This window comes from Macaca thibetana, chromosome 1, assembly GCF_024542745.1.
Source record: "Macaca thibetana thibetana isolate TM-01 chromosome 1, ASM2454274v1, whole genome shotgun sequence".
Lineage (NCBI taxonomy): Eukaryota > Metazoa > Chordata > Mammalia > Primates > Cercopithecidae > Macaca > Macaca thibetana.
Genome location: NC_065578.1, coordinates 49898554 through 49915828, shown reverse-complemented (window position 1 = coordinate 49915828; position 17275 = coordinate 49898554). Strand labels below are relative to the sequence as shown.

Here is a 17275-nt window from a genome sequence, read left to right as displayed (position 1 = left end):
ACTTCATAATGGTATGAATCTCCTAATGCCTGGTATGTGGTAGCACTTGTTAAGTGTTAGTCATTATTATTAATGGCTAAGTGAATGGATCAGGCTAGAGTCTAAGTTTAAAGATAATACCCTTATCTGACTCCTCCAAACAAACTGTACTCAAAAGGAGCATGAATGTGGTAGAATCAGCCCCAAGCAAGACCTCTGTAAAAAAGAACAGGCCGAGTGTGGTGGTTCATGCCTATAATCCCAGCACTTTGGGAGGCTGAGGCGGGCAGATCACGAGGTCAGGAGTTCAAGACCAGCCTGACCGATATAGTGAAACCTTGTCTCTACTAAAAATACAAAAATTAGCCGGACGTGGTGGTGTGTGCCTGTAGCAGCTACTCAGGAGGCTGAGGCAGGAGAATCGCTTGAATCCAGGGGGTAGAGGTTGCAGTGAGCCAAGATCGTGCCGTTGCACTCCAGCCTGGGTGACAGAGCGAGACTCCATCTCAAAAAAAAAAAAAAAAAAGAAAATAAGAAAAAAGTCAGTCTGGATAACTTTAGGTACAATATACAGTTATGTTTGGTGATCAAAACAAGGTTTTACTCTGTATGAACTCCTGCCAGGGGATAGAACTAAAACATGAAAAGTAACTGCTACGAAAGCACTGTAGATCCTTTTGCTGATGTTTCATTATCACTGTAAGATTTTAAAGTATGAGTACCCTTCAAAAGTGTTCTATTTTCAGTAAGTTGTAATAGCTCACCTTATAACTTATGTGCAATAAAAATTCCCACTTGGAGACTGGATTAAGAAAATGTGGCACATATACACCATGGAAGACTATGCAGCCATAAAAAAGGATGAGTTTGTGTCCTTCGTAGGGACATGGATGCAGCTGGAAACCATCATTCTTAGCAACCTATCACAAGAACAGAAAACCAAACACCGCATGTTCTCACTCATAGGTGGGAACTGAACAATGAGATCACTTGGACTCGGGAAGGGGAACATCACACACTGGGGCCTATCATGGGGAGGGGGGGGGGAGCGGGGAGGGATTGCAATGGGAGTTATGTAAATGACGAGTTGATGGGTGCCGACGAGTTGATGGGTGCAGCACACCAACGTGGCACAAGTATACATATGTAACAAACCTGCACGTTATGCACATGTACCCTAGAACTTAAAGTATAATAATAATAATTAAAAAAAAAAATTCCCACTTGGCCGGGTGTGGTGGCTCACGCCTCTAATCCTAGCACTTTGGGAGGCCGAGGCAGGCAGATCACGAGGTCAGGAGTTCAAGATCACCCTGACCACCATGGTGAAACCCTGTCTCTACTAAAAATATAAAGATTAACTGGATGTGGTGGTGCGCGCCTGTAATCCCAGCTACTCGGTAGGCTGAGGCAGGAGAACTGCTTGAACCTGGGAGGTGGAGGTTGCAGTGAGTCAAGATCGTGCCACCGCACTCCAGCCTGGGCAACAGAGCGAGACGCCGTCTCAAAAAAACAAAACAAAACAAAACAAAAAAACTCACTTGGCCAGGCGCGGTGGCTCATGCCTCTAATCCCACCACTTTGGGAGGCCAAGACGGTGGATCACGAGGTCAGGAAATTGAGACCATCCTGGCTAACATGGTGAAACCCCTTCTCTACTAAAAATACAAAAAATTAGCCGGGCATGGTGGCACGCACCTGTAATCCCAGCTTCTCAGGAGGCTGGGGCAGGAGAATCACTTGAACCCGGGAGGCAGAGGTTTCAGTGAGCCGAGGTCGTGCCACTGCACTCCAGCCTGGGTGACAGAGCGAGACTCCATCTCAAAAAAAAAAGACTTTTTAAATATAATACTCATAATTCTGTGAATGAAGGATTATCATCCTCTTCTAAGAATTTGCAGAGTAGTTAAATGCCAAAAATAGAGTATTTTATATGGTAGACACTCAATAAATACGGTTGAAAGAATGAATGTTTTGGGGGAAGAAAGAATGAATGACTTGTCGAGGTCAAAGAACTAGCAAGTAGTGAATCAGGGATTCAGATCTGGCTTTATGACTCCAAAGCAGTTTAAAGCCATAAATATTGTCCTTGCCAGCTTACCCTCTTCCACAGCTATCCAGGAATTGTAGAACTAGACAAAATTTGTGTTCTAAAGTAGTCTGGCGGTCAAACTGGTCCTGGCAAACCTGTTTGCAAAGTTATTACACACGTCTGCCAGTCAAGATCAAGGAACATATCTAAGGAATTGCAGAGGCAGGCACTCAAAATATTAAACGTATGCATAGATTCTTATGTAAAGGTAAAAGAAAATCTATATAATAATCCTCCAGACTTCTGGAACTCTGAGCTCCTTAGCCTAGCATTTGAAGCCCTCCATAATGGAGGTCTTTAATATTGTTAAGGTTTTCTCTCTCACAAACCTTTCTTCACATCTCCTTACACTTCTTCCTCATTGCTTTCTACACGTTTCTTAATATTCCCCCATCTTCATTTCTGCACTGTTCTATGTCTGAAATCATCCTCTGTATCTACTTATCAAATTATTATCCATTTTTCTTGATAGTACTTTAAAGCATTCTCCCTTCTCCACAATCTTAACATCTTTTTGAACCTCTCTGAGGTCAGTGATTTCTTTTATTCCTGTATTATTATAGATAATAGGAATCAAATAATTATATGAATGAATGAGTGGTAGACTTCTAGCAGACAGGAGTCTTGTTCACCTTGTATCACCCAAGCAGCCTAGCCTTTTGGGAGATAGGATGCTCAGGTTTGAAGAACATGTAATCAAATATAGGTTAGGGACTGGGGTCCACCTCTTTATAGCTTGATGATCAGGGACAAATAGTTCTACCTCTTTGTAGCTTGATGACCAGGGGCAGTTAACCTTTCAGAAGTATAATTTTGTGAGTAAAATGAAACCTCAGGTAGGCTTAAAAAAATGATAATCAGTAGTTCTTTGTATGCAGTTCAGAATATGCAGAAGTATTTCTTGAATCTTTATACAGTTGAATTGAATCACCTTCTAGTGTGCTACTTTCCAAGGGATATACTGATAAGTAATCAGTTATGATAAAAACATATAGTCTAGAATTCAGGGTAACCACACATGAAACAAAGCAAACTGTACAAGACGATAAAGTATGTGATACAGTGATTCAGAGGAGAAGAGAAGGTCATTAGTAAACCCAAGTAGAGTCCTGAAAGGTGATCTAAAAGCTGTGCAGTATTTGGAAGGGAGCAAAGGAAAGGAGGATAAGAACAATATGAACAAAGATTGTAGTGAGCATGTTTTTGACATGAGGGGATGTCAGACAAGCTCTAGAGAAAAAACCAGTTTTGAAGAATAGTTACGATAGATCTACCTTGGAAAGGCCTTCAGACCTCAAGAAGTCTTTCCATTACCACTTCTGTCTCCAAATTCATTCAACATGTATATATTGATCATTGACACCATCTGTTGTTTGAGCCTCATTTCCCAGTAGACTTCTCTCACACAGCCTTCACATTGAGCTTTTTGCTGCCTCCTGAACGTGGTCATTTTTCTGCCCTTCCCACCTTTAATGTCTCAGCAGCATTTGGCATAATTGATCCCGCCCTCCTATTTGAAACAGTTATTTCTTTTGGCTCCCTTATACTAGACTTTCTTGATTTTTCTTTTCTCTCCTTTGATAAAAAGATTTGTCAATCTCCTTTAAACTGACTCATTCTCCTCTGCTTGATTTCAAATGACTGAAATGCCCTAGGGTTCCATCTAGGCCTCTCTTTTCTCTGTGTCACTTATTTTTCTAGGTAATTTATTTTGGCCACGAAGCCTAAAAACTGACTACATGCTACTGACTCGCCTGCTCTGGGCTCTCTTACTTGATCTTTGAGTCTTATATTCAACTGTACATGACATTTTCTTTTTACTGTGTAATAGACATCTCAAAACATCTCAGTAGACATCTCAAATTTTGAACGAAAACTTCGCTCTCAATTTCTCCACCTCACCTGCCACTATTCCACTTTTTCTTGTTAAATGTAATTCCATTCTCCTATTTACTTAGGCCAGAAACCTTGGGGTTATGTTTTTCTCTCACACTCCCTCAGTAAGTGGTCTGACTTCCACCTCTAAAATATATTCTGAACTTGACAACTTTTCATCTCTGCCTCTACCACCTTAGTCCAAGCTACTATCGCTTCTTTCCTGAACCAGCCTCCTGTCTGCTTTCCCTACCTCCAGTCTTTGCTCTCTGTAGCCAGAGCAGCCAGAATAATCTTATATAAATGTAAATGTAAGTCATATCTTACCAGTTCCCATTATAAAATGTTTCAGGGGCGGGCCAGGCACTGTGGCTCACACCTGTAATCCCAGCACTTTGTGAGTCTGAGGTGGGCGGATCATGAGGTCAGGAGTTCAAGACCAGTCTGATCAACATGGTGAAACCTCATCTCTACTAAAAATGCAAAAATTAGCTGGGCGTGGTGGTGCATGCAGCTCCTTAGCACCTGGAACAATGCAAGTCATCAAGTTTTAACTCCCATGGTAGTTTTCCAGAAGGCAACATTTCCATGTGAGATACAAAGATGAATAAGACTCTTGCCTTCTAGAAATTCACAATTCATTCATTATTCAGTAAATATTTATCTGCAGTGTGTCACACATTATGCTTAATTTCTTTCTTTTCTTTCTTTTTTTTTTTTTAAGACGGAGTCTCCCTCTGTTACCCAGGCTGGAGTGCAGTGGTGCCATCTCAGCTCACTACAACCTCCGCCTTCTGGGTTCAAGTGATTCTCCTGCCTCAGCCTCCCAAGTAGCTGGGACTACAGGAGCCCAGCATGACGCCCAGCTAAATTTTTTTTGTATTTTAGTAGAGACGAGGTTTCACCATGTTGCCCAGGGTGGTCTCGAACTCCTGAGTCCAGGCAATTCACCCGCCTCAGCTTCCCAAAGTGCTGGGATTACAGGCGTGCGCCAGTGCGCCCAGCCCATTATGCTTAATTTCTAAGGATATAATGACAAAGGTCCTTGCTTCAAGAAATTCTATTTTAGTTGGGTATGATTTCCTTTTATTTTGATTAGTAATATTTCATGATATGTATGTTGGTGCTTGCTAGGTATTGTCTATAAGCTGTGAACGCTATGGAAGACAATAGGGCAGACAGAGTATCTGCCTAATTCTTCTTCTTCTTTTTTTTTTTGTTTGAGATAGAGTCTTGCTCTGTCACCCAGGCTGGAGTGCAGTGGCACAATCTCAGCTCACTGCAAGCTCCGCCTCCCGGGTTCACGCCATTCTCCTGCCTCAGCTGGGACTACAGGCGCCTGCCACCATGCCCGGCTAATTTTTTGCAGTTTTAGTAGAGATGGGGTTTCACCTTGTTAGCCAGGATGGTCTCCATCTCCTGACCTCATGATCCGCCGGCCTCGGCCTCCCAAAGTGCTGGGATAATAGGCGTGAGCCACTGCACCCGGCCTATCTGTCTAATTCTAATCTTTATGTTGTCTGTGTATTCATCACATAGTTACAGATGAGCAAAGGAGGAAAGTTGAAGGCTAAAACCATGGAGCACACCCAAAATATTTTCCTGGTACCATAGGCATGGCAAAATTACACTTGAGACAGGCAGTAGAAATTATTCAGGCATACTAGTGATAGGTCTTTATTTTCAATAGTGATGAAAATAATGTTTCTAATATTTAATACTCATTTAATATTACTTTAATACTTCTATTATTCCATAACAGCTATTTCACTTGTAATTAAACCAGAATCTTTGTGTATACATTTTAGTAGCATATTTGGAATTTGATATAATTGACAGTTTCAGGAGGAGAAAAAAATAGAACCATGACTTATGTTTCTTATTTTTTGTCACTAATTTTATATACTCTTCATGGTTCTGATACGTTTCTAAATTTTGGAACTTTGTTATGGACTTTACAAAATGTTGCTATGATTTCTCCAGTTTCTAAGTTCTGTGTATTACTGAGTCCTAAGTGAAAGCACAATTATTTTGAATGAATTTTTACATAGCAAGTAAAGTTCTGTAGATTTCAATATTTTCTGAATTTTGACTGAAATCCTATTATATTATACAACATTCATGAATATAAACAATAGCTTCATACTTCTGTTATTCTAGAACAGCTATTTCACTTGGAATTGAAGCAGAGTCTTTGAATATACATTTTAGTAGCATATTTGGAGTTGATATAATTGACAGTTTTGTTGGAGGAGATACATATGCAGATATTATGAATTAGCATATATGACTTGTAGAAAATTCTTAAGTATACAAGGCATTTAGACTTGAAATTTAAAAACACCTTGGTAGAGAAAGAGTTAACAGGTTAGCTCCCCTTGGTTGTTCTCAGTGTCTTCTCTTGCCTTTAGGAGCTGAAAATATGATAACATTGGGCCCGGACATGCCTGTGTGGAGGTTAGGGTACTCCTGGGGTTTTTGCAGCTAGCTGTAAAGCAAGCTAGAACTTGTTCATCTCTAAGTTCCTTGTTTTTCTTTCAACCCTTTCAGTGCCCTGCAGGAGTCATTAAATCAAAACTTCATGCTGATCATCACCCACCGAGAAGTCCAGCGGGAGTACAACCTGAACTTCTCAGGAAGCAGTACTATTCAAGAGGTGAGTTATGTCTCACAGCTAAGAAATAAAGGTAGCTCATTATAGCTAATGTTGACCCTGTTAAAGAGGGCTTATCTGTTCTGGTTGGAAATTCTCTTTATGTTTCATTATTGGGTTCTTAAATTTTAATTAACTGGAGCATCAATGATTACTGTAGATACACTAAATGACTTGACCTAGAAAGAAAGATGTAAATGGGAACTCTTGATAATTTTTAAACTAGTCAACTTGAAACGCTTCTTAAAAATAACTGATTATTACGTAATATATTTCATGGTTTTATAGTCATTATTAGAAATACTACTTAGGAAATTGTTGACAACATTCATTTTGGAGGATGCTTATATTTTATTTGAAAGGTTGCTCTAATAATTATTTATACTGTGTACTCTGCCTGTTTCTAAAAGGAATTTGGGGGAACTTTTCTTAAGCAGCTCAATCCTGCCCTTGGGCAGTATTCCTAAGATGCTGTTGGAGACTATCTTTTAGCTTAGAATATGAGAAGGGTCTATTTATAGTGTCAATATTGTCTTCAGCACGACCAACCAGGGCCACTGTTTCAAAAGAGAACCTCCCCCAAGAGAGAAGAGGTACCTTCTTGGTATGCCTTGGGCCCCACCCACCTAAAAGCTAATAATTTATCTCCATGGAGGGTGGGGGGAATATTTAAGGCTATGACAGGACTTATGTTTAGAAACATTGAAATGATGACTATGTTGTATTACACCTTATAAATTATGAAAGCAACAGTCATTTGTCTACTAATTTTTTCTGAAGAGAATTAATCATGCTTAATCTTGGATTATTTTATAATTTTTTTCTTAGACTACATTGCTTAAAATAATCAATGTCATTGTGAAAGAATAAGTTTTCACCCTAGTGTTTTCTTTCAGAAATATATGAACTGTTTCTGTAGACTATTAATGGTTTCCTTTTTTATATTGTGTTAATGAATTTCAGCTTCTGAATTTGACATGAATAACTCATTGCTTTTGGTTTATTTTCTTTATTGATTACTTGAATAGTTTATTGACTAGAAACTAAAGTCTTTAAAATTTTTTTCTGATCTGATTCCTAAACTGAATCATAGGTTTGCGTTATTTGATTTTTTTCAGGATTTTAAATATGTATAAATTGTAATTTCATTTTCAACCTCCATAATGAGTATTTTATTCTCTAAATTAAGAAACTTAATTCCTTAAAGAATCATTTGTGTTTTTCTGGTAGAAATAATGTTTTGCTGTGGCTCCACCTCCGAGTTATTATAGCATCTGAAATTTTACAGGATAATAAAATCTAAATTGTGTATGTGAATATAATGAAACAAGGAAATTTAGATTTAAAATAACTTCAGTTTAACCAACAAAAGAAAGATCAGAGGTAAATTCATTTTATTGCTGACTTGAAAATTGAAGAATAGTATAATGCGTGATGAATAAATATAGTTTGCTTTTTTTTCCTTTGGGGTTGAATTTTCTAGCCATAATTTTGCTGCCACCCTCTCAACCCCCCACCCCCAGTTTCTGTTATTTGAGTGTGTTTCAGCTTTCTCCCACAAGAGGGCAGAAAGGACTATTCAGCAGATAGCCTAAAAATGCCATTCAGTGTTTTCAAATTAGCTTCTCTTATATTAACAAAAAGGAGCATAATGGCCAAGTTATTGTTTGATTTACAGATAATTGGCATATTGCAGGGAGGAGACTTAATTTCACCCTTTTAAATTAAACAGGGAGATTTAAAAAGACATAAAATATTCATTAATGTTCGGTGATTATAAAGTAGTGGCATATATTTATTTTGCCTTTATTACTGTTTCGATGGGAAAATACTGCAAATATTTCCGAAATCGAGTTGGCCATACTGACAAGTTGAAATGTTTAAGCAGCGTTAATGCAATCTGCTCACACCTGATATCCTATGCAGAATGATTCAAAATGACTACATCAATTATTAAAAGAAATATTTAAAATTCTGTAAATGTGCCATTGTGTGCCACAGTTGGCTGAAACTGTTCTCCGTGGCCTGCTATTTAGATTATCAAATATATCTTAAGCTTCAAGGACTTAAAAACAGTAAATCATTTTTATACCATTTTTATGTCATTTTTAAAATGTTCCAGAAATATTTTTGCCAAGACAGATATTCTTATGTATTTCTTGTCAAGAATTTGGTTTCTTCTCCTTTTTCCTTTTTTTCCCTTTAAGTAAATTTAAAATAATATTTTTAAATGCTAGTTTGCCCAGAACAAATAAATGCAGTTGCTACTTATGTCACTTGCTTCTCTGTGAGTAGACAGGTACACATAGGCTGTTTTATTCTGTACAACTTAGATAAAGGATGTGGGACTTCTCTGGGCCTAGTTCTGTGACTTTTCTGCTTCAACTTGTGGAACACCTGTGATGGAGGGGGTAGTTTCAGGTGAAGGACAAGGTGTTCTTATCTACAGCTATTCAATCCACAGTGACACTTAAGTATGTACATTTTTTCTTGTTGCATGATTGGAAATTTAGTTTGATTTTATCAAGATAAAAATATAATTATGAAACAATTTTGTAGTTTTATTTTATAATGCTAGTATTTGTTTTTTATTAATGTGAAAGCTTAATGATACCATATGTGCTAAATTGTAAATTAATCTATCTCACCAGTTTCAAGAATTTCTTTTCAGTATTAATAGGTCCAAGAATAAATCCTGACTAATATAATTGAAGGAAAGGAAAAAATGTTCAATACACAAAAGTTCCTGGTCATTTTTTTAGTGTATTTTATATATATATATATATATTTTTTTTTAATTTTTGAAAACCTTGCATTTTTAAAAGAAAACTTTGCACTATTTTTCACCCAGAGGGAAATTTCTGTTAAATGAAATAGGATTGAAAAAGGCACTATGATTTCAACTTTTAATTAGAACAAAGTACATTTTTTAAAAATACTGAGTTAGAAAATAGCACTAAAATGCAGTTTGAATTTCAAATAAACCATTCAATGACCATATGGTCATTGCAAGTTAATGGTGATAAACCAAGAGGTGTTCAAGTGTTTGTTCATTCTGGCTTTGTGGTCTGCTGCCTCACAATGCGTGACTTGTGTCCTTTAGGTGCTCTAGATTTTAATTTAAGCCAGTTGGTTATTGAGGGTTTTCATTTTGATTTTGTTTTTTAAAAACTCTGTACAAATCCTTCCACTTACATTATCCTCCTAGTTGAGGAGAAAGCAGTGACAGTATAAAAAGGTCAGAATGGAGAGAGTTGCAAGTAGTCTTAAGAAGAAAAATCTTTTCTCTTTTCCGTTATGACCAAACAGCTTGTAAAAAAAATCAAAGAATGCAACAGTAATTCTGTGATAGTCTGTCTTTTCAACCTTTTTGAGTCCTAAATTAGCTATTTGTCACACTTTAAAATTGTGAGTTTCCTTATATTTAAACAGGCTTACTTTATTTTAATGAATTTTTTTTACACTGATAATTCAGATTTTTCAACAGTTTATTGAGCAGATTCTAGCAATTCTCACTAATACTATTAAAGATCTGTGGTTATAAATGCGCTTGGGGTGGGTTAAATTAAAGGGAAAAAAAGATTGATTTGCTTTCAGCAAATCCAAAACCCAGGTGTGGAAAAGGATATGAAGTCCCTGAAATCAAGCCAACTTTTCTTGGAAACTGATTCTTTGTTATCGGCCTTACTACTGCAAAAGCTTCTGTTAGGCAAAATATTGTTTTCTTTGTAGATGTCATATAAATTTAAGGAATATACACATGACCCAGAATAACAATAAGAAACCTAAGTATTTTTAGTGCAGAATCATGGAGTATTACTTACCTATTACAGCAAGAAGCATGATGAATAGCTTATTGGAATTATTTAAATCCTCTTCCAAGTTTCACTTTACCCCAGAATTCTCACTGTTCTTATTAATGTTGATTTAGTTCTTAATGGCATGAAAGGGGAAAATTGACAACCTATAAAGATGTATCTTGCAGGGAGTAGTAAAACATTTCAGTACTATTACGGCGTTGTACCAACTAGTGATTAAGTGAGAAGCCAATAGAGTTGAATTAGTCTTAGGAACTGAATGAACTAAATACATAGATTATACCAATCCTTAAAAATAATCTTGGCTAAGTAATCATGAGGCTAACTCTGATTCTGAACATTTGAACCTAATGTCGGATTTTGTGTGTTGTGTCTATTTTTCTACTTGCTACTTTCTTAACTTGGTTGACTAGCGTATATTTTGGACTATTCTCCTTTAATGCTGGTGGCCAGTAACAGTAATTAAAATATGTAGTCTTTTACAGATTGTGCTAATTATTGATGTTCTAGTAGTGGGTTGACTATAACTCCTTAACTAACATGGCCTTTCTGTAAATGTTTTAAGTATTGGGTGTTTTTTTTTGGTTTGTTTGTTTTGTTTTCCAGTATGGGGAGGGTTGGGGTTGCTGGCACAGAACTGAAGTAAGAGTAGAGTAACTGAGAATGTGCATATGCAAGAGGGTAAATTAAGTTGTGTGCTTATTTAATTAAAAGTGTGAGTGGTTTGTTTTTACTGCAAGATAAATGGCATATATTGGATCAATTAGAATGAACCAATTTAATTAACATATATTATAGTTTGATTTTTTAAAATTTGAAATCACGAATGACATTTTAGCAAGAATGAAAGAGATAATTTCTTCTGCAACTGGGCAGTGAATTCAAGCCTTTATTCAGCTTTCAGAAAAGAAGATTACGCATCTTTTAAATATGCATATATATTATTAGTTTCAAGTTGCATTTGAAAACTGAGATCTGTTGAAATCATACCACTTCAAATAAATAAATCAGTAGGGATCATTTTATAAATATTGAGGTTTCCTGTGATTCTTAATAAATTATCCCCTGAGGTAATAAATTTAATATTTATAACGCAGCTCTTTGGAACTGACAAGTCTTTTCCCCTCTCTGGAAGTGTTTTAGAATAATCTGGATTGGATCTCTTTTTCGGCCCATATAAGTATTTGTCTACCTGCGTTTCAAGATGATAGAAGCAATGACATTTTAAGAATTAAGAGCAATCTTTAGCCTTCTGTTACTTAAGATATGTGTATCAAACATCATAGCTGACCACATTTCATAATCTGTGATTTGTGTGTTGGTAGTTTTGAAATGCCTGGGTTAAGAGAAATTACGTTCAGTTATCAGAAACTAATAAACATAAGATTTTTTTATATGCAAGAAAAGGCAGAGAGTAAATAATTGCACTGGTGACCAATACTGTAATAATCCTGTTTTACAATATGCACTTGACAGGTTGTAATAGTGCTAATTGAAGAGACTAATTCACACTTGCTTCATTCTATTCAAAGGCAAAATCAGCAGCTTGTTTTGCTTTTGACCAGATGGTCCTCATGAACACCTACTGTGCACTTTAAGTGCTTTACTAGAATTACAAAGGCCGGGGGCTGCGTTCGACTCCAAATGATTTGAGAAGAGAGAGAGGGGGGAAAAGAACCTCTGTGCTCAATGGATTTGGTGCAAGTAAATTAATTCTAGTGGACCCATTACACACTGAGCCCCCTTTTCAAAGCTCTGAGCCTCCTCGCTTGCTCTGTAGCAATGAGAAAGAGAAAGGCAGATTACTGCAAACAGAAATAAAAAAAAAAGGGGGTATGAAAGGGAGAAAAGAGGCCTTGAAGCCTTTCATATCATTTGAGTTTTTCAAGTGCGTTATTTTTGGGGAGGGTGGATGTATGAAAAGCCAATTGGAGTTTTTTTTGTTTTAAAGTGCGCTATTTAAGCACCATGAATATAGGCGCAAGAGCAACAGTTGACTGAGTTTACTGTGATGAAGCTTTGTGTCCGAGGATGAATCAAATTCATTATATTCAACTCTTTGTGTTTTAACATGAATGTAGGGTTAGTTTCACAAGACTGTGTCTGTTTAGGATAATTATAATTTAATATTTTCCTTTCATAAAGTTATCACTGTAGATGTCTAAAATTTTAATCAAAGCAGATTTTGTACATTGACTTTGAAGCACCCTGACAGTTTAAAATTCAAAGGAAAGCTTTTTTAGTTTTCAAAAGAAAAGAAAGGCTCATTCTAATGGCATTGAAGGAGAGATTATTATAACTAATTAGAAGTCACACATCTGTTAGCTTTTGGTTTGTGACTTATTTATGTATTTTTTGAGTAAAATATATACTTTAAAAATATATTGCTGTTATTGTGTGAACCTAAAGGGATAAAATGCACTTAAAAGAGAACCATTCGTTTCAGCCAACCATTTTTGGCAAATCTCTAGATGGTCCTATAAAAATATGTAATGCAGTAAAGCACATTAAGTGTGAATTGCAGTTGTATAATTAATAATCTTAATTTGGAATATGCTTTCAAACAGTATTTTCACACAGTTCTGTTATCATAATTCTGATTATTAACCAAAGTTATGAGATAAAAAAACTTGTCCAGGTTGTACAAATTTGTAGTTGTTCCTTATCCTTAAAGCTGTTCACGTATAGTACTGTAATTTGGAATACTAACACTGTAAAATAATTAGTTCTTATTGTAAACTATGTAGGTTAGGACACAAGGAATCAAATATAGGAATATATATCACCCGCTTTTTATGTTTTTGTAGTTCTAAATTTAATTATTGTGATATATTTTAGTGGCATTGTTTACTTTTGTTTGATGGCATATATTACTGCCACCATGTTCCAGTTCATTTTAATTATAGCTATTATCAAAGAATACAACAAAATTACACCAATAGTGCGTAATGATAATTGTAAAAGTTTCATGGTCTTTTTAAAGTTTGGATTATCTCTTCAAATGAATGCCTAGAATTTATATTTTAAAAGGCATATTGCATCAATATGTTTTTTATGTCAATAAGTTTTAATTACAGTTTTAGAAAATAAAACACAGAAATGCACAAGCAACCACAAAAATCTTTTTTATTTCTCAAATACTTCATTTGAGAGGGTAGCATGCCTTTTATATATTTAAAATAAAATTTGATTCATATTAATGTACTCATACTTTGGGAGTGCTCATTCAAATGTGAGTTTTAGAGTGAGGAGGGATATAAGGAGAGTTCCCAAACCTTCCACCAGCAAAATATCCAATGAAATTTATAAGTAATGAGGCATTAATGAATTGATATCCTTGGGGAGAAAAACATTTCAAGAAAAAATATGAAAGATTAAGCAATACTCACTGCAGAAATTTTTTTGCAGCAGACCATTTAAAATAAAGGTAAAGGTACTAGATTTCTTTCTTGTAGGTACAATAAAAAGCTATCTTTAAAGCCAGAACCTTAGTTAGCAGAAGTGGATTGATCACGACCATGTATGTAGTCACTTATTTCACTTGTTTAGATGGGGCTGATTCTTTGGTTTCACAGAAACAGTGCTCCTCATGCATGAAGAAGAGGTTTTTCTTTTTCAGTATTAAAATATTAACTCCTAGATTCCTGAATGCCAGAGATAAGGTTCTTTTCCTAGGGTCTGTGTTGGGAAAGGCTATAATTTCTTCATAGATGTAGTAAGTACCACATTACTTAAGCTGAGAAGTATTTTAACATTTAACTATCTTCCAGTCCTAAGAAAAGAAATAGTAACCTCTTCATTCCTCCCCAACCCTCTGTAAAACAAACACACACACACACACACACACACACACACACGGAATTAAACCACAGGATGGGTAAGTGAATATAAAGTGCTCATAAATATAAGCTGGACCAAGACTTGGCATATTAAGATAAGGCCTGCATGTAGAAAATTATTTACATGTTTATCTTTATATGCCAAAGGTTATTTGGTTACAACCTCTTAAAACATCTGGTTATGGTAATTTTTCTTTTGTCTAAGGTGTCTCATGTATGACTCAGTGTTAAACAGTTAAGCAGTTTTTCTTTTTCAAACATACTTTTTGTGATTAATGTTCTTTTAAAAAATCCTACGGCTCAATATAGGGCTATAGTGTAGTATCTTATTACCCTCAATGTATTTCTATTATTATTTTGAAAAACTTTTTTTTTTTTTTGGGAGAAAAAATATTTTAAAAGCTTGTAGTAAACATTTTATATAAATGACAAAATGTATTCCTTGCTTTGTGGTCATTGCGTGACCAGACAGTAGAGTACTGGATTGTTCTAGGGTTTTACAGCTGCAAGGCAAAAGCATCTGCTCATTGCAAAGCCGGCATTGTTTAATTTTGACACTGACTTTTCCATGAGTCTTGTACCAAGCACTGGATTAGATGCCACTAAGATGAAATTTGTTTTAAGTTGCTCCCAAAGTGCAGCTGTTCCTATATACAGCCTTGTAGCTTAACCAAAACAGACAGACATAGGATCAATCAGAATCTTTGTACAGGGTCACCTCAGTAGGCTAGGGGGCCCCAGAGAATGTTAATGATATTATTTATCATGAATAATTGCAAAATTAGTTTCTGGGCTTATTTAATATCTATAGCACAGCCCCCCACCTTTTAAAAGCAATAGAACTGTTATTAAATATTTAGCTTTTTAAACTGGATTATCATGGCTAAGTATTAGAGTACCCCTGTATGCATTAGGCACTATTCTTCCACAATCAATTGCAAGAAAAATGATCAGTTTATTGGTCAGTAAAGTAGTGATTGACTGAAAATAAGACCTATTCTAAAATTGTTTGCTAAAATCTTGAAAAGTGGACATTTTTATAGAATGATAATTTTTCTTTAATGTTTCAAGTGAATGAAAAATGAAAGAGCACCTCACTTCCCAGGTTTCCTGGGATTGTGTGAATTTCTACCCAGCTGGTCCAAATTGATTGATACAGGGCCAAATATTTGTCTGCCTACATTTCAAAGTCTATAATTTGCTAATGAATTGTGGTAATAATCTTTCATCATACATGAAAGATTTAGCCAAACAATTTGCTAAGTATATATTTTGATCATAAAATTTTTGGACTTACACCAAGCTTTACATCTACTTTACAGCTAATGCATGGGGGTGGAGGGAGGGCAGTAGGAAGAATAATACTGAACATGGACACTTGATGGAAAAGAATGAAGGAAGCGTGAGGAAAGAAGGTACTTTGGAAAAGAATAATACTGGGAAAGTCCCTGAGTGACAGAGGAAGACCAATTCTATTTGTACTTAGAGTTCAAAATAGAATTTTTAAAAATGCCAGTACAGTTTTAGTCCACAGTATCCGGAGATATATGGTATCCATTTAGATGAAGGCAAGGAAGGAATCTTTTTCTGTTTTGGCTACAGCTATTCCACACATTGATTATGATTATAATTTCCTAAAAACTAGGCCGGGCGCGGTGGCTCAAGCCTGTAATCCCAGCACTTTGGGAGGCCGAGACGGCCGGATCACGAGGTCAGGAGATCGAGACCATCCTGGCTAATATGGTGAAACCCCGTCTCTACTAAAAATACAAAAAACTAGCCGGGCGAGGTGGTGGGCGCCTGTAGTCCCAGCTACTCGGGAGGCTGAGGCAGGAGAATGGCGTAAACCCGGGAGGCGGAGCTTGCAGTGAGCTGAGATCCGGCCACTGCACACCAGCCTGGGCGACAAAGCAAGACTCCGTCTCAAAAAAAAAAAAAAAAAAAAAAAAAAAAAAAAAAAAAAAAAAAAAAAAAAAAACTTGATGCTGCAAAGTCTAATGCCCACAAAGTTTAAGTAATTGAGGCATAACAAAGACAAATGTTTGTTGGGGTTGATTAAAAAGAATCTAATGAAGAAATAAATGTGATTTGACTAATTCTAGAAGAAGCTGAGACAGTAACCTAGTAAAGCTTTTGAAATGACTGTAGGCACCCAAGAGAACATTTTCTCCCTCCAAAACAAGGAAAGACTGTATAAAGGAAAATTTGGCTTGTGTCTGGGAGGCTATGTAGCATTAAGTTACCTTTGCTTGGGAAAGTGTAAACCTTAATTTTTATGTATTTTGGGAGAGGAGCATAAGATATACTCCACAGGAAATCCAGGATTACACTATGGAATGAGAGAGCTAGGCAATGTTCAAAATACAACTGTATCTTACACATGTAATACCTCTTCCATTGTTAGAAATCAAGGTGCCGTGATTTCCTATTTGACTTATATAATTTGAATTGTTTTCAAGTTGTCCATGTGGAGAATCTGAAATAATATTGATAGAATTTCCCTTGCCTAGCCATTTAATACCAAGTAGTTTAAAAAAAAAAAAAGACCGAGCACAGTGACTCACACCTGTAGTCCCAGCACTTTGGGAGGATGAGCTGAATGGGTGAATGGATCACCTGAGGTCAGGAGTTCGAGACCAGCCTGGCCAACATGGCAAAACCCCGTTTCTACTAAAAGTACAAAAATCAACCAGGTGTGGTGGCGGCTGCCTGTAATCCCAGCTACTCAGGAGGCTGAGACAGGAGAATCACTTGAACCCGGAAGCTGGAGGTTACAAGTGAGCCAAGATCTCGCCACTGCACTCCAGCCTGGGTGACAAGAGCGAGACTCCGTCTCAAAAAACAGAAAGGAACTTTGTCTTATACGGAGAAATCAGATATATTATAAAGGAGATGGACCCTCCATTGTATAGATTTTAAAGATAAGCAACTCTATAATTTTTATATACCTGTGGGACCTCTTAAATGTATAGTTAAATGGCACATTTCCAGAGGATTAATTTGTATTCATTTATATAAT

At 36.3% G+C, this 17275-nt stretch overlaps 1 protein-coding gene across 2 annotated transcripts in view; it reads left to right on the top strand.

Annotated features, from left to right (window-relative positions):
- The window catches only part of FAF1 (Fas associated factor 1), a 506672-nt gene that overhangs the window by 241204 nt on the left and 248193 nt on the right, over nucleotides 1-17275 (top strand). For both annotated transcript variants that reach the window (XM_050802190.1, XM_050802198.1), the window contains one exon: nucleotides 6497-6602. In XM_050802190.1, coding sequence (XP_050658147.1) covers nucleotides 6497-6602 — 106 coding nt within the window. The remainder of the gene's footprint in view (nucleotides 1-6496; nucleotides 6603-17275) is intronic.